The sequence below is a fragment of the Beta vulgaris genome, chromosome 8 (assembly GCF_026745355.1).
Source record: "Beta vulgaris subsp. vulgaris cultivar EL10 chromosome 8, EL10.2, whole genome shotgun sequence".
NCBI lineage: Eukaryota > Viridiplantae > Streptophyta > Magnoliopsida > Caryophyllales > Amaranthaceae > Beta > Beta vulgaris.
The window spans coordinates 43,255,536-43,282,415 of record NC_079209.1 but is presented as its reverse complement, the minus strand read 5'-3'; the positions used below and the strand labels follow the sequence as shown (position 1 = coordinate 43,282,415).

The 26,880-nt window shown below is 35.3% G+C and overlaps 1 protein-coding gene and 1 non-coding gene across 3 annotated transcripts; one reads left to right on the top strand and one right to left on the bottom strand.

Annotated features, from left to right (window-relative positions):
* Positions 1-10,683: 10,683 nt before the first annotated feature.
* LOC125492970 (small nucleolar RNA R71) lies at positions 10,684-10,790 on the bottom strand. The gene has a single exon (XR_007269356.1). It is a non-coding gene; the product is annotated as a small nucleolar RNA R71 (small nucleolar RNA).
* Positions 10,791-12,421: 1,631 nt separating this feature from the next.
* On the top strand, positions 12,422-22,581 carry LOC104901560 (endochitinase EP3-like). 2 transcript variants are annotated; one of them, XM_048635008.2, is made up of 3 exons: positions 12,423-12,997; positions 18,712-19,063; positions 21,820-22,581. In XM_048635008.2, exons 1-3 carry the CDS (start codon positions 12,583-12,585, stop codon positions 21,830-21,832), a joined length of 780 nt encoding a protein of 259 aa, XP_048490965.1. In that variant the 5' UTR covers positions 12,423-12,582; the 3' UTR covers positions 21,833-22,581. The 2 variants fall into 2 exon arrangements, with proteins under 2 accessions (XP_048490964.1, XP_048490965.1); XM_048635007.2 differs by lacking the exon at positions 21,820-22,581 and having other exon boundaries at positions 12,422-12,997; positions 18,712-19,316.
* The last annotated feature ends 4,299 nt before the right edge of the window (positions 22,582-26,880 follow it).

Sequence of the window (26,880 nt, the reverse complement as noted above, 5' to 3'; positions counted from 1 at the left end):
TTAGTGATGCTGGTGCTACAACCAACACCAATTCACAATCTTCAGAATAATCCAAAATAACATCCAACAGTATCGAAAACAGTTTTAACAAAAAATTTGTCCAAAAACTACAAGGAATATGCAAAGATACAAAGTAGAACTGGGATCAAAGGAGTTAAGGTGATCAAGGCAGTAGAAGTGGGAAAAATCTGGGCATGATGGAGAGGGTGATCAGAAATAGTACGGCTAATGGTAGCATTGTCCACCCATACACAACCAGCCAATTTTGAGTCTTATAATCCGAAAACCCAACATAGGGAACACCAAGAATATCAGCTAATGTATCAACATCCATATGAATCGAAACCCCATTAACATTTGCCTTTAATTCCAACACATCTGAAAGTTCTAGGGTTTGATAAAATTCTTTAACTTCTTGAGTTTGAAATGGCTTTAAGCAAAAACTTGAACACAGGTTTCGAAATCCACGGGGATGCGAAAACGCGCCCAGAAAGAATTTTTATGCCGGCGGAGGAAGCAGTTCGACGACGCTTTGATGAAGACTGGTCGAATGACGGAGGGTCGTCGGTGGCAGCGGAAGTTTTGCGTTTGCGGGTCGAGGGGGATGGAGGTTTTTTTTTTCGGTCGTTCGTACCAGCAACATCGCACCGTTTTCGAGTCGGCGGAGTTTATGAGGTGGTAGCAGCGGAAGTCATCGGAATTTTCCGGTTGAGTGTTCGAGTGATGGGTTTTGTAACGGGCTTTTTCGGGACCGGAATTTCATGTTGTGGTATTTTCTTGGATGGTTGTTTTGAGGCGAAGGTTTTGGAAACAAGTGAATGGTTTGGAGGTAGAGGTGGAGGGGTAGAGGTTTTCAGGGGAGAAGGAGTCGCCGGTGAGGTGGTCTTCCTTTTAAAGATCCGGCGGGTGGTTTTTCGACCCATGGGTTAGGCCCCCTTTTTTTTTTTCGTTTTAGGGAGAAGGATGGAGATTTTGAAAGTGTTTAGGGTTTGTGTTTAATGGGTGGACCAGATTTTGAAGTAGGTTAAGAGGGGGGACCTTTTTTTTTTTTTTTTTTATAATTTGGAGGAGAGATTGTGTTTGGGCTTTTAGTTCACTATGCACCTCTAACAACCTTGCATACATTTTTTTAAAAAATTTTGAAAACCAATATTTTGAAATTATTTTAGTTTTATCAAAGCAACATCAAATGGATATTTTCGAAAACATGATACTTTTGTTGGAGTTTTTCATGGAATTTTTCTAAAGCAACTTAGGTGTCAGTTATCAGGACAGCATCAATAGCCTTTTCAGGAGTCTTGGATTAAATAAAAAACTGACTTAGTGTAGATATAATCTTTCGAACTCTTAAGCATGTAAAGGGGTCAAATAAGCACATAAATCAACTAAGTACCAGAAATCAATCCCAAAGCTAATCTAAGTTTTTCAAATCTTTCACGAGCAAGTGGTTTAGTGAAAATATCAGCAATTTGGTCTTCAGTACAAATAAATTCAAGGGCTTCCTTTTTCTACATGATTACTTGTTTGTTTTAGGAACCCATATTTGCTTGGGTCCCTTTTTCTTACATTGAGCATCTAGTATGTCTTTTCTAACCCAGATTTGAGTAACGTGTTTGACATTCTTTGCAATTCGATTTTTCTTTTTGTTGCAGTCGTCAATTAGATGACCATTATTACCACAAAAATTGCAAATTAGATATTCAGGAAGGCCCACGTATTTTCTCTTTCGAAAGTCTCTTTCGAAGGTTCTGGCACTGAGCCTGGCACTGGGTTGCTGGTCAGTATATCCTAATCCAGTTTTGTTCATGTTGTTTGTGGTGCAAGATAAGTAATTTAGAGCATTCATCCCATTAGTCCATTTTTCGTGCATCTTTCGAGCAATAGAAAGTTGTGATTCCAAAAATTCAACTGAGGTATTTAAATCACTACTTCTTTTTCGGGAAGTCTCTAAGTCTCTTTTAACTTTATCCAACTCTTCTCTTATCTTTGCATCACTAGGCAGCATTAGTGGAACAATTTAGATTGTTGTCTTGAGTTCTTAAGATCATTCAACTCGTGATTTAATTTTTCAATTTATTCCTCAAGACTGGATTTTTCAGCTTCGAACTCAGTGACTGGCACTGAGTTATTTACGAGATTATCAACTAGAGTCTTTTCTTGTTTTAGTGTGTTTATCTCTAAGTCTTTCTCGTCAATCCTTTTCATCAGAGTTTTATTTTCTTTAAGTAATTCCTTTTATTCTGTTTCTAATCCAATTTTTAGCCTGTCAAATTTTTTATTTCCTTTTCATGTATCAAAATTATCATTCATGTTTTGACAATCATCAATTACGTTTTCAAGCAATATGACAAGCTTACTTTTGGAAAGAAGATGAATTGAAGGTTTTAAAGAAGTTAGACTTACCTCACTGTCTTCTTCCTCTTCAAGAGGGTTCGAACTTTTAGCCATCAAGCATAGATGCGAGTCGTCATGGCTCAGTGCCGTCTTCAGAGTTGTCTGTACAGCATTCAGACATAATTTTGCTTCGTGGCTCTGACCTGGCACTGATCTCGTCAGAATCCGAGTCTCCCCAGACTGCCGCATCATAGCTTTCTTGTACTCTTTCTTCGACTGCTCTCGTTTTTCCTTAGGCTTTTCTTCAATCCACAAAGGCATTCTTTAATCCTGTGATCAACTCACCACACTTGAAACAACCAGAGTTAGTAGCACTTTTCTTAGGGTTAGAAGTAGTGCCTTTACCTTTGAAGTTTCCACTTCTCCTGAAGTTGTTGCTCCTGTTCTCTTTAAGAAATTTTGAAACTTTCTAGTTAGAGACGCTACTTCTTCATCACTTTCACTATCATCCGTTTCTACTTCAGTTTTTAAGGCCAACCCTTTATTCTTTGGTTCATTTGATTTAGGATCTAAAACAAGTTCATGGGTCATTAAAGAACCAATTAGTTGTTCTAGTGAGAGTTTTGTTAGATCTTAGCCTCTTGAATAGCATGATTTTGGGAAGCCATTTATTAGTCAAACTTCTTAACACTTTTCTAACTAAATCTTCAGAAGAATAGATTTTTCCTAAGGATCTTAGTTCATTAGTTATTAGTGTGAATCTGGTAAACATATCTTTAATAGATTCGTCCTTATTCATTGTGAACAATTCATATTCATGGACTAGTAAATCTATCCTAGACTGTTTTACCTCGTTTGTACCTTCATGGGCCAATTCCAATGTGTCCCAAATTTCCTTAGCAGTGGTGCACGCCGAGATTCTTGAATATTCATCAGGTCCAATTCCAGATTGGAGAATACTCATAGCTTTGAAATTCTTTTCGGCCTTTCCATAGTCAACAGAATTGTACTCATCTTCCTCCTTGTCGATCAGGTTTCCTTCATCATCTTTGTTTTGAATAGGAAGAGGTCCAGTCTTTATGATTCTCCAGCATTGAAAGTCAGAACCTTGAATGTAGATCCTCATCCTAGTCTTCCACCATCCATAATTTTTCCCGTTGAAAATTGGACACTTGGAATACTTGTCGCGAAAGTCGTCTTGTGTGTTCATGATTTCTATTCTCTAGATGTGAGTCTTACGAGAATAGCCTGCTCTGATACCACTTGTTGGAACCCAAGGGAACACTCAAGAAGGGGGGGTTGAATTGAGTGGTGAAATCTAATCGACTTTTCGCAAAAATCCTTTCACAGCTCAGTGCCAGGCTCTGAGCTGAACACTCGAAAATTGCTAATTTGCGTTTTTGCGAATAATAAACTTAAAGAGATATTAGATTTGACACAAGATATAACGTGGTTCAATCTCACCTCTGAGATCTACGTCCACAAGAAACAAAAACTCTTTTATTCTTTGAATCCTATAATATCAAACTCTTGATACAATACGATTCCCCTCACTACTAACCCTAGTAATGACTCCCAACACTTAACTCTAAGTGTTGACACTCTTTATAATGAAAAGTTACAAAAAGAACGATCCTCAAAGATGTGCTTCTTAGTCAAGCAAATAGAGGACAATTACAATTGTGAAATAGTAACTTATAACCAATCCTGCTATGCTCAGTGCCAAGGAAATAGTTTTCAGCTTTTTAATTAGACTCGATTTTCTCTCTGAAAACGTGAGATTTAAAAGTGAATTCTGATTCCCTTTTATAGGCTTGGTTAGGACGAAAATCACTTAAAAATATCTTTATCTTTTAATCCTTGATTTAAGGGATAAACTTTATCTTTTTCTATCTTTATCTTTTAAACACACAAAGATAAGTTTTCCATCTAGATTTTCTTTTCAACTCAAATTCTGTTTATATCTAAAAATTATTTTTCCAAATCCTTTTTAGAAAATCAGAAAACATGTTTTATAAAACTCTGTTTTATAAAAATCTTTTTATTAAAAACACGGTTTTTATTCAAAACGATTTTTTATCAAAATCTTTTTCAAAAAATCGTTTATATAAAAACACGGTTTATAAAATCTTTTATCAAAACTTGTTTTTATCAGAATCTTTTCAATAAATCTTTTATAAAACTTGTTTTTATTAAAATCTTTTATACACGCAATTTTTAGAAAATCTTTTTCTTTAAAAACTCGTTTTCCTAATCCCTTTTGATTTCTGATTTTGAAAACTTATTTCCTTTTTATATAATTTTAATATAATTATTTACTTTCTTAACTCAAAGAAGATAATAATTATATTAACTTTATATTTCTATATTGAGCACATTGCATATTACTAAGCAATTACTTTTGAATCTAAAGTTACTATTCTAAGAAATTATAAACTCGAACTTCATTCTTGATTCTTCTTTTCTTCAAAGTCTTCGTTTATCAATTTCTTTCTTCTTCATGCATCTGTTGTAACTGTTACATACTTTCATGCTATAACATATTATATTAATTTTCATCATCAAAACATAACATGTGCATAAACCATAACATGTACATGCACAACAGGGAGAATTGAAGAGAAAAGTTAATTCGCAACAAGCTTAATTGTCGGCAGCATTTGCAGTTTTGCAGTGATATTTTCTTTTCCATTTTTTTCTATTTTTCCTTTTATTCTCTTTTACCTTTACTTATTTGGGCTATGTGTTTTGGGGCCCTCGGCACCTGCCCCTCTCGCCCATGTCCAAATACGGCCCTGTATGCAATGTGCAGCAAGTAGGATGTGTTAAAATAGATCACTTGCTGAATTTTAAGATTGTCAAATATTGAGCAATCACCCGATGAAGGCACCTAGAAGAGAACTAGCAAACTCCACCAAAATGGGAAATTTGTGGAACCTAGTTCATGTGATGGTAGTTGATGCAGATCATCAACTATTCAGTAAAGAAAAATCTTTACAGTTTGAAACACGTCAACCAAAAGACCGTGGAATACACCGGGTACATAATCTCTTAGAAAAACCTGTCAATTACACATGATTTATATAATAAATAGATAAATCTTACAACCAATAATATGACTTTTAACTATTACTCAAAGAAAGATAAAAAATCGATCTAAAGTACAATTTCAGGATAGTTATAGTAGTATAATTGAAAAGCCAAATTCATATTATATAAATCAAAGTAAAAACCGTGGCAAGGCCCTGACAATATATATATATATATATATATATATATATATATATAGGGGTAAGATCACATGAGAATGCTCCTTACATGAGAAATGAGAATGAATCTCAACCACACGATTGGTTTAGAGTTACAACACTTATTCATTAGAGTTATATCCCTCTAAAAAATTTTGAATTCAAAAAAAAATTTGTTTTTTTAAAAAAAAAATTTCAAATTTTTTGTTTTTGGAGTTACATCACTTCTTCATTAGAGTTACATCCCTTATTCATAAGATTTATTGCGTGTAAAATTCATTCTCATTTCTTATATAAGTATGCATTCTCATATGAACTCACTTCTATATATATATATATTATTATATATATTATATATATATATATATATATTATATATATATATATATATTATATATATATATATATATATATATATAGTCATTCTATATATATATTATAAAGATATAGTCATTCTATATATATATTAAGATATAGTCATTCTAAGTCTTCTATTTGTTTTAGTCAACTTAGAGGGTGTTTGGTATGGAAAACGTAAACGGAATGGAAAGGATTTGGATAAAGAGGGAAAATGGAAATAATAACCGTTACCTTTAATTGTTGTTTGGTATCTTAGTGGAATGGAAACAATTGAGAGGATTATGATTGAGGAAGGAAACGTGATTTGTTTCCACTAGTTTGATAATGATAAAAAATGGGGGGATTATGTTTCCCCTTGGAAACGGTATTTGTTACTTAACACTCATACCAAACAATTAGAAATGGAAACACTTATTTGAATCCGTTTCCTACATCAAAAATTTCCATACCAAACACCCTCTTAAGGAGTAAGAATACTAAGTGCCTCCAAGAGTAGTCCCTCTAGGGTTTTCTCTGTGTCTGGGTTCTTCTTAGTGGAACCTAGGTTTTTTTCCTTCTCTGAGGGTCGATGTCTTAAGTTTTACTTGGGATTTGCCTCAAAATTTTCTAAGTTTCAATTCTCAAACAACAAAATAGTACATCATTCGTCAAATTCGATGGAAGGTGTGGGAAAAGAAGTGGTGGTTGGAGATATGGAGGATAAAGTGGAATGTAGATGACAATAATGACGAGGAGGACAACATCTCAATAATTGTTGTTGGGAAGGTGTGGGCTATAAAGAACGTTAATGTCAATGCTTTAATAGAAATAATGAAGAAACTTTGGCAGCCAAAGCATGGCATGGAGGCGAAAAAACTTGATGACAACCTCTTTTCCTTCCAATTATTCCATTGTCATGACAAATCAAGGATTATGGAGGGAAAACCATGGCACTTTGATAAAGTATGCTATGTGTCTAAGTGATCTTCAAGATGATCGTAAGCCTTCAGATTTACAACTTCGTTCATTACCTATGTGGGTTTTACAATTTGCGAATCAAGGGTCGGGGTAGTGAATCAAATATACAAATGTTTGTAAGAAAAGTAGGAGTTGTATTGAAAATAAATAAAACTGATGTTGTGGACATAAACAAGTCAGTTAGGGTTCTTGTTATTGTGGATATAAAACAACCCTTAAAACAGCATGTTAAACTCAAATTACGAGGAGGCGAGACTATGCAAATCCCTATAAAATATGAAAGAATCCCCCTTTTTTATGGTAATTGTGGTAGAATGGAACATGGACATCGGGATTATGAGAAAAATAATGGGGACCATACACTAGAAAAAAAGTTTAATGTCTCGATTAGGACATCACCATGGAAAAGGAATACTAATGATGGGGCTAAGCTTTCTGAGGTGAGTAGCGAAAAAATTGTTTGTAACCATGCCTGAAAATGTTTTAGAACTGAAAAATCAAGGAGAAAGGATATGGAAAAAAGCGGGAACAGGTTGAGAACATTACTGGAAAATTAAACAAAATGGAGTTGGGAGAGTCTAATGTGGTTGTAGGCAATACAAATGTTGCGCCAAGCATAGATGGGAAAGAACGGGAAGTACATAGGGAAGACACTAAACAATGTAAAGGAGATAATACGGGTAAAGTGGGTAGGAAGGAGGTGGACAGTGAAGGAAAAGCATATGTAGAGGGTCAAACATAAAAAAAACGATGTTGGGGGAAAGAGAGTAAGAAAGATCAGAGAAGGAATACAAACAAGAAATGGTGCAGAATTGTGAGGGATAGCGGGCAAGGAGGGGGTGTGAACGAAAGTAACACTAGACGCAAGAGAACAAGTAGGAGTATGCAAGACATAGGGGGTGATGTAGTGGAGATGGAAAGTGGGGTAGCTACTAAAAAACGTGTGTTTGAGATCACTAATTATTACGTGGGAGGCCCCACGCCCTCGCCTCTTCTGGAGCCATGAATTACATCCTGTCTTGGAACTGTAGGGGTTTTGGGAGCCCCCATGCAGTTAATGCGTTCCATCGCATAGTTATTATTGAACACACCCAGATGATCTTTTTGATGGATACTCGCTTAAAATCCATCGAGTTGGACAATGTTAAAAGAAAGCTGAATTTCGACAATGTGTTTCGTAAGGAGAAAAGGTGATTTGACTCTTCTATGAAATTCTCAGTTAAATGTTAATGTATTGTCCTGCTCAATGCATTATATAGATACGACGATTGACAACTTTGCAGAAGGAGGTTGGCGTTTCACCGATATATATGGTCATCTCGAAGAAGAAAACAAGAGTAAAACTGGAGCTTTGATGAGTAAACTTGGGGAGAATAACAATGTCCCATGGGTGTGTGGAGGTGACTTCAAATTGATGCTTCTTTCCTCAGAGGAACAAGGTGGGCAAGAATTCAATGTAAGGGAGGGGGATATTCTTCGACAAGCTGTACTTAGATAAGTGTAGCTTCGTTGATCTGGGATTTGTTGGGCACACCTATACATGGAAAAATAATAGAGGGGGAGATGATAATGTTCAAGAAAGGCTAGATCGTTTTTTCTCACTGATATGTCACATTTATATATAGCTTTTAGATGCATTTTGATTTCATTTAGAACTCCTTTTAGAGCATTTAGGTGCATAATGACATGAATTACATAAGTTTTGCTCTACTACTCCCCATTTGCATGTTTCGATGATTTTCAGATTATTTTGGTGCAAATCGATTATCATTATCTAAGATCAAGCCTATTAATAATTTAAGATGAAGATACCTTGCACAAGGATCATAATGCATCCATTTGGGACAATTGCGAGTTAGAATGAAGCAAAGAGTTAGTGAAAGAAGTGCCAAAATTGACACTTGTTCACTATTTTGATAAGAATTTGATAGAAAATTGATAATCAGGATATACCAGTTGTATCGAAAACTAGACATTAAGGACTTTTCAATGATAGGGCAACAGACTTTTGGTTTTAGAGATACAACATTCACAAGCTGACGCAAAATTGCAGTTCTTTAGCCCGGTCGACGGGGCGGTTTTGCCTAACCGGGCGAGGAGTCATCTTCATGAGAATCCAAGTCATGTTAGCCCGTTCAATCGGGAGAGAAAGGACACAAAATCGCTTGCGTGCCCGACCGGGCAAAAATTGTTTCTTTGCTCGTAAGTTCAAGACAGTGTTGCCCGATAGGGCGGTTTGACCCAGTCGACCGGGCAGTTTTTTGGGGAACATTAATTTTTGTCTTTTTAGCCGATTTTGTAAAAACTATAAATAGGTTTTTCAGTATTTTCGATTAAAATATCTTATATTCTGCGTTTTTAGGTTTAAAACACTTGGTCTTTTCTCTTTAGCTTTGTATTAACTTTTGCGCTTGAAGATTATAAAGATCGTTTATTTCGCTTTTCATTGTTCTTTAATCATTCGGTATTCTTCTTTACTTTGTTTAATTTGATGAATTCTTTTTGCCTTATGTTTATTGTGTTTATCATTGTCACGAGTGAGTTGTCTTTTTCTAGGGTTTAGAGAGGGAAGCCATGTTTATACCTTTTTTTTTTTTTATTGTGGTTTAAGTTCTTCGATATTTGGATTGAATTAGAGTAATTCCTATTGATTTTTTATGCTTTTTTAATTCATGTAATTGCGCAATATCATGAGTTATGTTTAGATAATAGGAGTTAGAATCGAAAGATCATATTCATTAGAGGCTTGTTGCAGTAGGTAGGTTTGATTGGGTTGATCGACCGTACTGGCATATGTTGATCTAAGAGTTGTTAAGGCTCGACCGTAGGATTAAAGAAATACTCTAATTATTCGAACCTCAATCCAAGTATTTTTGAATTATATCGTAGTGATTATATAAGCATGGTGGACCGATTGATTACATTATATTTTTAATTATTTGATAAACTTACTTCTTTTGTGTTCTAGTTTATTCTAGTTTAGTTGTTAATTATTCAATCAAATTCCTCTCTTGAAGTAGTTAAATAATTGAGCACAAATCTATAGAACTCATCTTCTTGTGGATTGACCCATATTTGCCAGTTTCTCTTAAACAGAAATCGTGCACTTGCGGTATATATTTTAAAATCCATTAAATTTTTAGTGTCGTTACCGGGGAGACAACTAGTTTCTATAGCTTTTTGATTGATTATTTGAACTATTTCTTCTGTCTCATTGGAACTTCAAGTTCCAATTGAGACAATCTCATTACACCTTTTTTCTTTGTTTCTTTTATACCCAAGTCTAAAAGGATAGGTACTCTAGTTCCAAAGATCTTGAGAAAACCCTCCGGCAATTCAAGAAGAAATAAAAGAAGAAGAAGCAGTCTGTTAATCAGGGAAGATCTGCGGAAGAACCATCAGAATCGATCATGCCTCCTAAGTCATTAAAGTCTTCTAGGGTACCTTTCCTTGGCAATGTCCCCACATGCCCTACTATGCTTGACATAAAAGCGGCTAACTTTGAGATCAAGCCTACCCTCATTCATATGATCCAACAAAACTAGTTTGGAGGGCATCCATCTAAGGACCCTGCAAATCATTTACAACGGTTTCAACAACTCAAAAATGGCCTTGAATTATCATTAAGCACCAAGGGGTCACCCCTGATTAGTTGAAGGTCATGGTCTTTGAATTATCATTGAAAGACAAAGCTCAAAAATGGTTGAACAATGTTACAACAACTGAATGGAGTGCTATTTCTGAAGCATTCCTAAAAGAATACTACCCTCCTACTAAGACTGCAGAAATCAAGCACAAGCTTGCTGCCTTCCAACGAGAACCTGATGAGACATTCAAGGAAGCATGAAATAGGTTCAAAGACTTGCAGAGAGAATGCCCAAATCATAATCTTGACAAGTAGTTCATCCCTCAAGCATTCTACAATGGTCTAGAACCTCATATCAAGAGTATAATTGATTCATTTGCAGGGGATGTTTTCCTAGATAAGGACATGGATGAAGGGTACAGTTTTCTGGCCAACTTAGCGACAAATGATCATAGTTCTTGTTGCAGTCCAAAAATCAACGGCTATAAATGTGATACGTGGCTCCATCACAGCCTTACAAGTGGCACTCACCTATTCTGGTAAAGTACATTGGTCATAAGCTTGTATGGACTAAAGTACAATTTTCTGAGGAAAAAGTGTACTAAAACCCTTCTTGTGGCCCAAAATTATACTTAGGCCCAGTAAAGGTAATTCATATTTCTGTAAAAGGGTGAGGTGTACTATCCAATCAGCAATTGCCATGTGTCACAACATTATTGCTTAGCCAATCAGATGCTCCCAAATTAGGGTGACATCAAGGTACAATAGTCATTTCAGATACTATAAATAGTCCTTGAAATCAGGGGAAAGGTACGTTTTTCGGAGCATAGTACTATTATTCTGCCATAAATTCTCTCTCGCTCTCTCTACTTTCTCTCTCTAAAAGTTCCTTCATATTCCTGATACATGACTTAACTTTTTGTACTATCCCCAAAGACGGCGCCAAACTGTTTATGTCTAGAAATTAAGGTTAATGATCTGTGCTGAGCAGGTACTTAGTTTAATGATACGAATCCTGAGCTAGTTATCTGTTCACCGAAGACATGCACAATGTGTTAGACTGCTTCGGGGGTTGTTCCGGGATCGCCCCTCCGATGCTCAAGTCAGTTGATGATTTAGGTAGAGAGAGAGTCTAAAGTAAGAAACCTCTGGTTAATTAGGTAAGAATTCAATACCTTTGCCTTGATGGGACAAGGGGTATTTATAGCAGTGGGAATTCCTAGAAAGGCACCTTTTGATGGGATGGGCCTCCTAGGGATTGTTGAAGTAGCCTTTTTCTGGAAATGATTCTTGTGGGTCTTTTAAAAGGTTGATAGCTATGCCAAGGTAGGTGGGACCCACAATGCTTGCATGGCGATGCCAGCTATCGTAGGACCCTTGGCTGGGTTTAATAGGCACAAACAGTTTTCAAAGGCCTTACACGTCAATCTGATCTGCAAAGTGCTTTCCTATATGTTTCTTCATTAATTTATAGTCCATGTATGGACCAAAAGAGAATTAATAGTTAATTTACGAACCAAAAGAAAATTAATTATTATTCGGGATAAGCGTAGTGATTTAGACGGGATTCGGTTCGCGATTTCGGGTACCATTCCTACAAAATTTTACCAATTAATTTTAATGACATCCAAAATTAATTAATAATCCTTGGAAGCTCTAACTTTTCTCTACCCGAGCTATTTGCCTCTCCAGCCACAGTTATCCAGATACCTTTTTCTCCGAGATCGTGATGGGTAATGCTACATCTGCTAAATAATGGATGTAAAAAAAAAAAAAAAAAATACAATTTGCTAATGTGAAAGATAAACTTTTGTTTTTCTTGGGAATTACAGGAGTACGCCAAAGTCAAAGGTCAACAATTGAACCAGATCCCATCTATATATTTCTATGATCAGAGAAATAACAATTAGCATGAGATTCATATGGACAAATATGCTAATATGCTATAATAAACAAAAATCCAAGGTACGTAGGTTAGCTGTTCCTCTAATCCTCTTCCCTTAACTTTGCTATATATACCCCATTTTTCCTAGTTTCCACCATCATATTTTCAACTCATCATTTCTAACATAGTAACACATACAGTACACAAAAATCATGTCTTCTCTCAAAGCAAATTTGGCAGTAGTGCTGGCCATGATCATCGCTTGCGCGTCAAGCAGCCTAGTTCAATCTCAGAACTGCGGCTGCGACGCCGGTGTTTGCTGCAGCCAATGGGGCTACTGCGGCACCACAGCTGATTATTGTGGCGACGGTTGCCGAGAAGGTCCTTGCTATATCCCTATTCCTCCTACGCCTAATAATGTTTCGGTCCCTGATGTGGTCACTGACGCTTTCTTTAGCGGGATCATTGATCAGGCTGATGATAGTTGTGCTGGTAAGTATTTTTATAGCAGGTATACTTTCTTGGAAGCACTTAACAACTATCCTCAGTTTGGTACTATTGGATCCATTGATGATTCTAAGCGTGAAATTGCGGCCTTCTTTGCTCATATTACGCATGAAACTGGACGTAAGTTCTTAACTTCTCACTGTTGTTACATATGTACGTGCTTATAAGAAGTAAATTCAACTTTTGACACAGATATTGTTATGATCCCATCCACTAAGATTCAATCTTAGTTTTGGTTCGAATTTGTAGATTGACTGATAGAGTGATAGTACTATATTTATACATACTTCTTGTTAATTGTTATCTTGTTTTCACTGCAAATGATAAAATATAGCTAGTAACATATACATAGGTTCAAGCTATAGCAAGCACTTTTACAACTTTTGTTTGATAAGTAAGAAAGAATATATTGAAGCTCAACAATAAAACAAAACCTAAAACGTGGGAGGGATTATCGTGCATTTGCAAGATCATGGTAGACTAAAACTATCCACGTAACCATGAACTCCTAGATATTAGGACTCATTAAACTTATATTTGGACCACTTTCAACACTATATGCTAATGTCGAGGTAGATCACTCTATGAGCTAGGGTACCCCATTTTGCCCTACCAACCCCAACCGGTTTGGACCATAAATTCTAAATATAATGTTGTTATCAGAAGAACTATTGAATGATATTATTAGGAAAAATGGATCAGAATACCCCCAACTTTGGCCCGTCCGCTTTTAATACCCCCAACTATGAATTATTTTTAAATACCCCCAACTATTGAGGAGGTCCACCAAAAATGCACCCAGATGACTTGTAACCTGTTAACCAGGTAATTTTTTTTATTTCTCGTTTATTTTTAATTTCGACTCCTATCCACCACCACATCAACCACCCTCTCCCCCCACCCCATACCCTCCCTCTCCCCTCCCCGGCTGCAAACCCTCAGAAACCCCGACCCACCCCCATTCGACACCACGAGCATCCAGTCCCCACCCCCATTCGACACCACAAGCATCCAGCCCCACCCCCTTCGACCCACCACCACCCAAAACCTCGACCCAACCACCTGCCACCAAAAACCTCGCCTTAACCACCCAGAAACCCCGACCCAACCACCCACCACCCAAAACCCCGCCTTGACCACCTGAAACCCCATTTCAACCCCCACCCCAACCACTAAAAACCACTCAAAACCTCACCTCAACCCACCATTACCCACAACCACCGACTCAAAATTTGAGCAAAAACCACCACAAAACCCCAATTGAAAACCAATATTACCACTGCCACAAAATCCCAACCGAAACTTAACAACCACAACTCAATTCAAAACCACCATTAAATCCCAATTAAAATCCCAGAAGATGGTGGTGGTAGAAGAAGACAGAGGTCGAAAATAAGATTGATTTGTATAAGATCAAAGAAGAAGGAGATTGAAGGAGGGAGGTAGTGAAATAGGCGGGAAGTGGTGGTTGCAGTGGTAAATTTGGTGGAAATCGATGGTTGTAGTGATGGAAATTGGTGGTGGTGTTTTGGTGGTGAGAATGGAGATTGTGGTGATGTTGCTGTGGTGAAAGTGGAGATGGTGTTGTGGTGGTGTAGGTGGAAGGGGTGGCGGTGTGGTGGCGTAGATAGGTGGTGGCGGTGTTGTGGTGCGTGGCAAGCAGTGGCATGGTGGGAGGTGGTGAGGTAGATAAGGAGAGAGGAGGTGGTGGTAGAGGAGAGAGAAAGGGTGGTATGGTGGTGGTAGAGGAGAGAGAAAGGGTGCAAGTAGGGATTTCGAAGGGGGTTAGGAAATTTGAGGGTGGTGGGGGAGGGGGAGGCTGTTGGGGGCCGCTGGGGGTAGGGGGAGGGGCTGGGGAGAAAGATGACCAACTATTGAGGTGGTCAGGGAAGGTGGTAGTGGGGCGTTGGGGGTGGGGGGATGAGGAGAGGAGAGAGAGAGATGAGCAGAGGGGGTGGTTTTTTGGTTTACCAGTTCATCCGGTCATAACAGGTAAATGGTGTATTTTTGGCGGACCACCCCCAAAGTTGGGGGTATTTAAAAATAATTCATAGTTGGGGGTATTAAAAGCGGACCGCCCAAAGTTGGGGGTATTCTGATCCATTTTTCCATATTATTATATGATATTTCCTAGTTTTTTTTCCGTAAAACGAAGAGTAAACCTTATTCATATGAAAAATAAACCTCAATAACTTTTTATATACAATTTAAGTATGTAATTTTTTATACAAAAATCAGCATTTGTTTTATAACATTCATAATTTCTATGCTACGGACTTCATTTATTACACAGCACTATTGTATTACTCCCTCCGTCCCAAAATATAGTTCCCATTTCCATTTTGGGTGTCCCAAAATATAGTTCCCATTTCCATATTTAGTTCCACATTTTTCCGTATTTTATCTAGAAAATCCGTGCCCTATCATTTATTTGCTTCTTGAATTTTGTTTTTTCCTTTGTTTATTCAACCAAAATGTTACAATTAATGCTCTTTCACCAATTATTCTCCATTCTCTCTCCTAAAATAATCTTTTCCCATACAACATTTATTTAAATAAACAAAAAATCTTTATTATCCCTCTTTTATTCTATTTGCATAAATTACCGTGAAAAAAGGGAAATGAGAACTATATTTTGGGACGGAGGGAGTACTAAACAATGTGGAGTTTCCTTTAGTTATGGTATTGTCATTTATTACTATATATGCACGCACCTTGTTTCTCCATACGAGGAACTATGAAATATTTTTTAGTTAACCCTAAGTTGTAGAATAGACTATATAAAGCGACCTATAGCATAAGTCCTCTAATTTTAAGGGGGGGGGGGGGATCTGAAATTTTTTATTGATATTAGAAACATGGTCCATAGCACCCAACTCTTTATGTGCTTTAGCTATTTTGTGACATTAATCTTAATATAGTTATTTTCTGAAATATATTCTCTTTATTTTAAATAAATTTGTTCAGGATTTATGAATCTTGGCCATTTTTAATAATTAGTGCAATAAAATTTCTAAAATATTTAAGATGCTCCTAACCCAATTTGGCTTTTCTAGTCATAGAAAAAAAAATTAACGATAAATGTATTATAGTATGAAATCTTTATAGATATGTGTTTATATATATGATTATCAACATATAAATGTAATCTCCATTCATATAATTATATAGTACTATTAATTACAGATTTGTAATCGTAATCTATATTTATATGGTGCTATTAATCACAGATATCAAGGATAAAATGTGTACATATTGAATATTGTAGAAGTCAAAGTAGGGTAACTAAAACAATATAGAAAGAACAAACTTATCTATAGATCTCAGCTGCACGAATTAGTTTTAACCAGTAATGAAGTCTTTCGAGGTGGCGATGTAATATTAAATACGAAATTTTGTTTGTGTCGGTGGCACTCCTGGTATTTATAAAACTAAACATGGCCCAATGATAAATGAAAAGGGAAAAAAAAACAATTTATTATCATTCAAGTGGATATTATTAATACGAAGAACCGAAGCTAAATCATAGTATTTAGGGCGTGTTCGGCGACAACTTTTCGAGTAGCTTTTAGTGTTTTGACTTAGTCAAAACACTAATTGTGTGTTTGGCATGCTATAGGTTGAAGTAGTGGTTAGTGTTTCAAGTAGCTTTTTGCCAGCTTTTCATGAACGCTACAAAATATGACGTTCAAGATATCAAGATAGCGTTCCAAGTTTTTTTTTTCTGTTTTTTAAGGAAAAAAAATACCAAAAATCTGAGAAAATTATTCGTCTTCTACCTAAATTCCTCTGAGACCCTGAATATATCATAAAAAATTTCACTTTTTATGGATTAATTTGGGAATACCAATAAATCGCACAAGTATTTTCCAAAATATAATGAATTTCTGGAAACATATCTTTGGTGCTATTTCTTCTTCTCTTTTCCTGAAATATCATCTGGTATGAAAAGATCTTTCAAAATAAAAAAAAAAACTCGTATGAAATGAAAGATACATCCGAAAAATACCATCATCTTCGAAATTTGACCACTTTATACTCATATTAGAAGAAAAATGTGAATCCTAGAAAGATTAACCACAAGAGGACATGTTTGGGGGAATAAGAATGGAAAAAAAAAGAGAAGAAGAAGCACAGAACAATGAAAACGAAGAAGATGATTTGAAATGTTTGAGAGTTAAATGAAGGAAAGAGAATTTTTTTTGAGAACCCAGATCTGAAATTAGAAGAGAGAGAATTCAGAAAGTTCCATTTTCACGCATGAAATCTCTAGAGAGTTCCAACAAGTATAGCTAGTTGATTTTTATTGGAAGTAATATGAGAGATGTAATAGAAGTACAAGTATTAAATGGAGTGGGATATAGTTAAAAAGACAAAACTATACATAAACAAATTTAAGGACATCATAGTAAAAGAAAAATAATGCATTGTGTTCATATATTGAAATTTAATTTAACCATAAAATAATCAATAATAATTAATCATATAATTATAATTAATATTATAATTAAAAAATATGTTATTTTTATCATATATAAGCATAACAACTACTTTTACCGAACACTTATATTATAAACAGCTACTTTCACAGCTAAGAGCTAACAGCTACTAGCCGACAACTAACAACTACCCGAACAGCTAACAGCTACTCCAATAGCTACCCAACAGCTACTTTCGCCGAACAGACCCTTACATTTAGGAGGGATGATAAATGTCTAACGGTGAGACATATGTTAATGTTAATGTCTTATCTCAAAAAAATTATTTAAAATAAAATAAAAAAAAATCTCTACAGATAGTTATTCATTTTGATATAATTTCATCATATCTTTATTTTATCGTTCTCTAACTATTATTTAGATATGTAGAAAAAAAATACAACCACTATTTAATTTGTACATACACATTGAAACACTATTTGCTTATACACAAACAACATATAAGTTTTGTGTATAATCAGATATTGTTTATATTACTTTTTTAAACATATCTAAATAACAGTTTGAGAAAAGTAAAATAAAAATATGATAAAATTATATCAAAATGAATGTTTATTGTAGAGAATAAAAATATGTGAATTTCATGATAAACATATAGTTTTTGTACGTATACAATACTATTTGTGTACACAACATATACTGTTTTTAACATATGTTGTTTGTGTATAAAAAAATAGTGTTTGTGTTAATTTTTCCACAAATCTAAATAATAGTTAGAGAAGGGTAAAATAAAAATGTGATGAAATTATATCAATACGGATGTCTATTTGTAGAAAAAAAAATATGAATACTCGCATATTTTTTTAATTTTTTTAGATCATATTTTTTGAGATATACAAGTTTCAAAATTGCAAAAGTAATATTTTTTTAGACAAATATAATCATGACATGTATGTTGCCACCAATTTTCCTTACTCCTACTTGTGTGGGGCCACATAACTGTTAGACATTTAGCATATGTCTAATAGTTAGACATTTATCATCCCTAGATATTTAGAGCTATAAATTGTTAAAGATTTCCTGCAGGGCTGATGATCTAGCAATCTACACCGCAACAACTAAGAATAATATTCTTATTTATTTAAGTTACAGCTAAGAAAATATTCTTTTTGGTGCGAGATAGTAACGAGGTCGAATGATATAGACCTGATTTGATTTCAGGTTTTTGGTGGCACCATTTTAAAACTTAACCAATTAAGTAAGATAACATGGACATTTATAGAGAACCAGAAAAAATTGTTTTTAAATTTTTAAAATTGTAATTTTAGTTTAAGAGTAATGGCGAACTATAGTATACACCAAACAAAAAATTGCCTAAATATTCTTCACCTACAGATCTTTGCTACATAGAGGAAATAAATGGACCCGCAGGCGACTATTGTGACAAGAACAACAGAGAATGGCCCTGTAACCCAAAGAAGCAATACTACGGTAGGGGACCAATTCAACTATCATGGAACTTCAACTACGGACCAGCCGGTCAAAGCATTGGGTTCGACGGATTGAATGCGCCGGAAATAGTTGCCAGCGATCCCATTATCGCCTTCAGGACAGCCTTATGGTATTGGATGATCAATGTCCACTCTCTCATTATCTCCGGCCAAGGGTTTGGGTCGACCATTAGAGCTATCAATGGAATATTGGAATGTGATGGTGGTCATCCAGCTGCTGTTAATGCTCGTATTAGGTACTATACTCAGTATTGTAATCAGCTAGGTGTATCTCCTGGTGATAACCTTTCTTGCTAATTATTGAAGTATTTCGATAGTTTAAGTAGTTATTCCTGTAGTATTTCCATAGATAGTTTAACTCTGTTATTCCTGTTCATGGTAGTGTATGTTGGTAGCTAGGATTAGCAATTACCAACTTCTGTGTACCAACTTTTGAGTAAAGTAAATGCATACTTGCTCGTCTAAATAAGTGAAATGTTTGTTTTTTAAGGTGCATATCAAATATATGTAGTTGGTTCAAGGTGCACTTTCGAAATACTAATAAATATATATATCTCCCATTAATCCTCATAATTTATTCTGATTCTATTTTTACTCTTTCAAGTGTTTACCCAACTTTCTTGCAAAATCATAATATTTCCTCAACTCTGTTTTAAATGGAATATAGAGTCTTGTCACACAGATTTAGGAGATTGAGGAGAGAGATATAGAGAAAGAAATAGAGGGACTCATATGGTGAGGAGAGAGATAGAGAGAAGTGAATACCAAATAAAATCACATTTTATTTATTTTGAAACGATCTAAAATGGCAAGTGTTTCATTTATTTTAAATCGGGGAAAGTATAAACTATCTCCATGCACTATGGCTATGTTCAGTTCACCTTATCTTTGCTTATTTCAGATCTAATCAAATCAGATCAGAAAAAATAAGTTCAGATCATGCTTATATTTAAAAATTATTATTACTATAAATATCTTTCATTACATATTAGTTAAAATTATAATAATTGAATATTAATAAATTACTCATTGAGACGAATCAAACAAGATCCAGCATGACTATATTTTTTCTTATATATTGAGAAAAATCACATTTTATTTATTTTGAAACGATCTAAAATTATAAGTGTTTCATTTATTTTAGAACAGATGAAGTATATACTATCTCTTTGCACTATACTATGTATTATCTTAGGGTTGCAACTAAATGCTACCCGCCTTTATTGTTATCGTCCCTACAATAAGCGTGAAATACTAGCACAATAAGACGGGAATGCTATATATGCGACATCACATCTTCTTCATCTCATATATATCTATTCGATCAACACCCTGTGTCTCCATCAACCCCACCACCAAAAATATTTGTCATCACCAACACCACTCTCTGCACCAACACCTTTACCACCAAATTATACCACCACTTCTTCACAGCATTGCACAACACTGGCCATCACTTAAGTTTTTCGAACATGTTGTGCATTTGCATGTTGAGTTTTGATGATGATAAATAATATAATATGTTCCACAATATGAAAGTTTGTGACAAATGTTTAAGAAAGATTATCAAGCCTCAATGTAAATGAATAAATGAAGGAAGGCTTTGAATAAGTAAATAATCAAGATTGTATTCCAAGTTTAGTTACTATATGCAAAATGTAATATGTTAGAACTAGGTGATATATTATATGCCAAGTATAGAAATATGAAATTATTTTCTTAGAGTTAAGGGAATAAATAATCATGTTAATTTTATATATCTATATTAAAAGAAAATAGAAATTTGAAATTCAAGTTTATCAAAGAAAATGATTTTGATAAAGTTTTAATAAAACCGATTTATGAAAAGATTTTTAATAAAACGTATTTTTGATAAAAACCGAGTAAAATACTTTGATAAAAAATAAGATTTTCAAAAACTATTTTTGAAAAATAATTTTGAGATAATAAAGGAGTATGAGATAAAAAGAAAATCAATTGGTTATCAAGGTTATAGATAAACATTGATTTAAGGAAAACTTATCTTTTTAAAATCAAAGATAAAGATGAAAAGGATAAAGTTTGTTTTCTAAAAAAGAAAAGATTTTATCCTTTAAATTAAGGAGTAAAAGACAAACATATTTTGGAGGATTTTCGACCAGTCCATAAGCTATAGAAGGGATTATAATCAGTCTTATAACTCACATTTTCAGAGAGGAAAAATCGGAGCTTTTAAGAGGTGAAAACAGTTTCCTAAGGCGCGGAGTATAGCACTGTTCTAGTCAGGTTGAGTAACTAGTCGAAGTTTGTAATTGTCCTCTAATTTGCTTCAATAAGAAGCACACGCTTGAGGATCTTTTCTTTCTATAATTTCATAATTATAGAGAGTCGTAACACTTAGCGTTAAGTGTTGGGGAGCACTACTACGGTCAATGACGATTTGCGTCCCCCCAAGTGCGTCGCACTAAAATGAAAACGACACAAAAAGTGAATTTGCGTCATATGGGAGCCAGAGTGCGACGCAAAACAATTGCTCACAACCAGCAGATACGAGCAATATGCATCAGATCCCGATGATGTGCGACGCATATCGATCATGTGCGTCAGACCCCGAGGCCCATCCGACGCACATTGTTAACAACTATCTGCGTCGCACGTCGTTGAGGTGCGTTGCAAATTATTAATTTGCATCGGACCCCAAGCCCATGCGACGCACATCAGTTGGGCCGCCCTCTTAACCTAAAACTTCACTCGTCAGTATCTCTTAACCTAAAACTTCAGTTAGACGCACATCTTCCCCATCTCCCAGCCGCGTCTTCCTCTCTCCCTCTCTCCCTCTCTCTCTCTCTCTCCCCCCCCCCCCCCTCTCTCTCTCTTTCACTCGTCGAAATTCATCATCTCAGGCAACTCGAAGTTCGTTCGTTTCACTTCTAGAAGTTCGTTCGAAGTTCATTTCGTTTCGTTTCGAAATTCATCATCTCAGCATTTCATTTTTTCTTTGGCCGTTGTGAAGGGCGTCGTTATAGATCAAAGGAGCCGAACTATTGGCCGTTGTGAAGGCAGCATCGACGGTGTCGAAAGCAAAGAAAGCACCGATGTAATCGATCAGGTATTCTTTCTTTTTCTTTATTTTTCTTCGTTTAATCGTTTCATTTCGTGTTTTGCATGTGATTCATGGATTTCAATTCAGATCTAAGTTCTATGGAATTGAGTTCTATTATCTGATTTTTTTGCTTAATCGTTTCAAATCTGATTTTTTTTTTTTTTTTGTGGCATTTATCCTAGTCTAGGGTTTATTTTATAGATCTAGGGTTCATGAAATTTGATTTTGATTCTTAATCTTTTCTCCTTTGCACCGAGGTTGAATTTTGATTCTTAATCTTTTCTCATTTTCAGATCTGGTTCTTCTCGAAGTCTTTTCTCCGGTGAAATTTCGACTGTAGTTGCGTTTGAGGTGAAGATCTGGATTTGCACCATCATCTGAAATTTCGACTGTAGTTGCTATGAAGATTACATGAAATTCTTTCTTTTATGAACTTTCAGTAATTCTGTAATCTTCTCTATGTTTCTGTAATTTTATTTAATTGATTTTCTGTAATTTATGTATTCTTTTTTATGTAATTATCTCTTTTTCTTTATTTTCTGTAATTTATTATTACAAATCTACGATTTTTTTGTGAAGAAACCATCATCTTTATAGCAAGTTTGCAACAGCCTCAATCCTAGTTTTTTTTAATAAAAAAAAGTTGCTATTTGTGTCGCACGTAGCCCAAGGTGCAACGCAAATCACTCATCTGCGTCGCACCCTAGGCGATGTCCGGCGCACATTATCCTTTGAAGCTTGGTGTTGGGCTGGGGAGAACCATTTGCGTCGCACCGTATACAGCGTGCGACGCAAATAGCTAACTAATCTGCGTCGTTTTCGCATACGACGCAGATGAATTTCAGGTCATCTGCGTTATAACCTGTGCCGTCGGACCCAAGTCCGGCGCGAATTGGGGTCCAGGGTCGGACGCAAATCAACATTTTTGTACTAGTGCATGTTCTTGCGAAAGTCGATTAGATTTCGTCACTCAATTCAACCCCCCCTTTTTGAGTGTCACCTTGTGTTCCAACAACTGGTATTAGAGCATGCTATTCTCATAAGACTAATCTCTAGAGAATAAATATCATGAATATACAAGATGACTCTCGAGATAGACACGCCAAGTGTCCAACTTTCAATGAAAAGGATTACGGATGGTGGAAGGCAAGAATGATGATCTACATTCAAGGTTCAGACTATGAGTGCTAGAGAATCATCAGAACATGACAGATCCTAATTCAAGTCAAAGATACTGAAGGTAACCTGGTCGACAAGGAGGAAGACGACTACAATTTAGTTAACTATGCAAAAGCTGGAAAAAATTTCAAAGCTATGAGTATTCTCCAATATGGAATTGGACCTGATGATTACGCAAGGATCTCTGTATGTATAACTGCAAAGGAAATATGGGACACACTGGAGTTGGCCCCCGAAGGTACGAATGAGGTAAACCAATCTAGAATAGATTTGCTTGTCCAACAATATGAATTATTTACTATGAATGAGGACGAATCCATTAAAGAGATGTTCACTAGATTCACGCCATCCATTAAATGAATTGCGTTCTCTAGGCAAAACCTATTCATCTGAAGATCTAGTAAGAAAAGTTTTAAGAAGTTGAACAAATTGATGGCTTCCTAAAATCACCGCTATCCATGAGGCTAAAGATTTGACTAAACTCTCATTAGAATAACTAATTGGCTCATTAATGACTCATGAACGGGTTTTAGATTCCAAAACTAATGAACCAAAGAATAAAGGTTTAGCCTTGAAAACTGAATTAGAAATTGAAGATAGTGATAGTGATGACGAGGTTGTGTTTCTCACTAGAAAGTTTCAGAATTTTCTCAAAAAGAACAGGAACAATAACTCCAGAAGAAGTGGAAACTACAAAGGTAATGGTACTACTTTAAGAAAAGTGCTACTAACTCTGGTTGTTTCAAGTGTGGACGACCACAGGATTAAAGAATGTCCCATATGGGATGATGAAAAGCCAAAGGAGAAACAAGAACAATCAAAGAAAGAATTCAAGAAAGCAATTATCGCTGCAGTTTGGGGAGATTTGGATTCTGATGAAGAACAAAGCATAGCACAGTGCCATAAGGCTAAACTATGTCTGAATGTTGTACATAAATCACTGAAAACGGCACAGTGCCACGATGACTCCCATCTATGCTTGATGGCCAAAAGTTGGAGCTTTCTAGAAGAAATCGAAGAAAGTGAGGTAAGCCTACTATCCTTGAAACCCTCAATTCATCTTCTCTCGAAAAATCAACTTGTTACCTTACTTGAAAACGTTATTGATGACTGTCAAGATATGAATCATAACTTCTCGATTATGAAAAAGGAAATAAAGAACTTAATCAAGCAAAAGATTGGACTGGAACTTGAATATAAAGACTTACTGAAAGAACATAAAATACTGATGAAAAAGATTGATGAACGAGAGAAAATAATCGAATAAAAAGACACTAAGATATGAAAAGTCTCTTGTTGATGAAATCGTGAATGGCACAGTGCCATCCACTGTATTAGAAGCTGAAAATCGTGTCTTGAAAAAAAAAATGAATCATTAAATCATGAGTTAGTTGAACTTAAGAATTCAAGACAAAAATCAAAATTTATTCCACTAATGCTGCCCGGTGATGCTAAGATAAGTGAAGAACTTGATAAAGTTAAAAAAGATTTAGAAATTTCGAGAAAATGAAGTACTAATTTAAATAAATCAGACGAATTTTTAGAATCACAACTATCTATTGCTCGAAGGATGTATGAAAAGTGGACTAATGGACTAAATGCTCTAAATCACTTAACTAGCACAACAAACAATGTGAATATAATTGGTTTAGGATATACGGGTCAGCAAACAGTGTACGACACAGTGCCAGAAGTAACCTTCGAAAGAGACTTTCAAAAAAGAAAATACGTGGATCTACATGAATATTTAATTTGCAACTTTTGTGGAAATAATGGTCACTTAATTGATGACTTTAAGATTAAGAAAAAAACGTATTGCAAAGAATGTAAAATATGTTACTCAAATATGGGTTAGGAAAGATTTACTAGAAGCTCAACGAAAAAAAAGGGACCCAAGCAAATCTAGGTTCCTGAAACTAACAAGTGATTCTTTTGCAGGTAAACGTTAGAGGAAGCAGCTTATGGTACCTCGACAGTGGTTTCTCAAGACACATGACTGGTGATAAATCTCAATTCCTCACTAGTAGCCCATAATGGAGGGTGTGTTACATTTGGCGATAATAAAAAGGCAGAAATAATTGAAATAGGAAACGTCGGTAAATCCCTAACACATTCCATCGAGAATGTAATGCTGGTAAATGGTTTAAAACACAATCTATTAAGTATCTCTCAATTGTGTGATCGAGGTAATATTGTTGAGTTTCAAGCAAATATCTGCAAAATCATTAACAAGGACACTCAGGAATTAATATTGCAAGGTAAGAGGTTAAATAATGTTTACATAACTTGTCTAAACACCTTACTTAATGATAAAATTTCATGCATGAGTGCAATACAAGATAACCCATTACTTTGGCATAAAAGACTTGGACATGTTAGCGCTAGATTGCTTAACAAATTGAGAAAAATGGATTTAGTTGATGGCTTACCACCTATAAACTTTGATTGGAAAGCAATTTGTAATGCTTGTGGTAGATGCAAACATGTTCGATCCGCCTTTAAGTCAAAAACATTTGTTAGCACCTCTAAACCCTTGGAATTAATTCATATGGATCTCTGTGGTCCAATGTGTATAAGGAGTAGAGGCGGTAGCAAATATGTATTAATACTTGTTGATGATTTTCCTAGATTTATATGGACTTTATTTCTTGGTGGAAAAGATCAAATGTATGATGTATTTTTAGTCCATATTCGAAAAGTCCAAAATCAAACGAATTGGAAACTGTTATCTGTCCGAACTGATCATAGCACCGAGTTTGAAAATACAGATTTGAAGAAATTTTGCAATGACAACGGAATTGATCATAACTTCTCTGCTCCAAGGACTCCACAATAGAATGGAGTTGTAGAAAGGATGAATCGTACTTTAGAAGATATGTCTTGAACCATGCTATTATATAGTGGCTTTAGAAATTTTAGGGTCGAGGTTATGAGTATTGCATGCTACATATATAATAGAACTAAAGTACGATCCATCTTGAATAAAACTCCATATGAACTTGTCAAAGGTAGGAAACCAAACATATCTCACTTAATATGTTTTGGATGTAATTGTTATGTTCACAACAATGGCAAAGATAATTTGGGTAAGTTTGATCCGAGTGATGAAGTAGATTTTATAGGATACTCTCCTCATAGTAAAGCACATAAAGTGTACAATAAAAGAACAATGCGTATGAAGGAGAGTGTTCATGTTATATTTGATGAAACTGACAAAAATTCTCAAGAAGTGCAGGTAGATGATGATGAAGATTTCTCTATTGGACTATATAGAAAATCATCAGATGCACTAGAAGACCAGAATGCTGAAAAACAAACTGAAACAGCTTCTGGATCACAGAGCATGGCACAGTCCAAGGAACAAAACAACAACTTTGACGAGCACGGACAAAATACAGAAGGAGTAACCGAAACTGCCGAAGATCAACCCTTAGAAGAACCTATAGAAGATGAAGGCAATCCAATAATCGAAAATGTTTGTACCAGCTCAGAGCATGGCACTATACCATCGAACGCATCTTTCACTTCGAAGAGGTGGAAATATCAAAGCTCACATCCTGCTGACCTAATACTCACGAACATTTCAAAGGGAGTTCAAACTCGCTCATCTCTTCATAATTTTTGTGCTTTCAATGCTTTTATATCTGAAATTGAACCTACAAATTATAAAATTGCATTGACTGATCCTGATTGGATTTTGGCCATGCAGGATGAACTGAATCAGTTTAAGAGAAATGAAGTTTGGCACTTAGAACCTCGTCCCACTAATCAATCCGTTATTGGAATAAAATG

Coding starts and splice junctions, on each gene's coding strand:
- LOC104901560 (XM_048635007.2), top strand. CDS start 12,583: ATGTCTTCTCTCAAAGCAAATTTGGCAGTAGTGCTGGCCATGATCATC. Junction 12,998..18,711: donor TATTACGCATGAAACTGGAC/GTAAGTTCTTAA, acceptor CTTCACCTACAG/ATCTTTGCTACATAGAGGAA.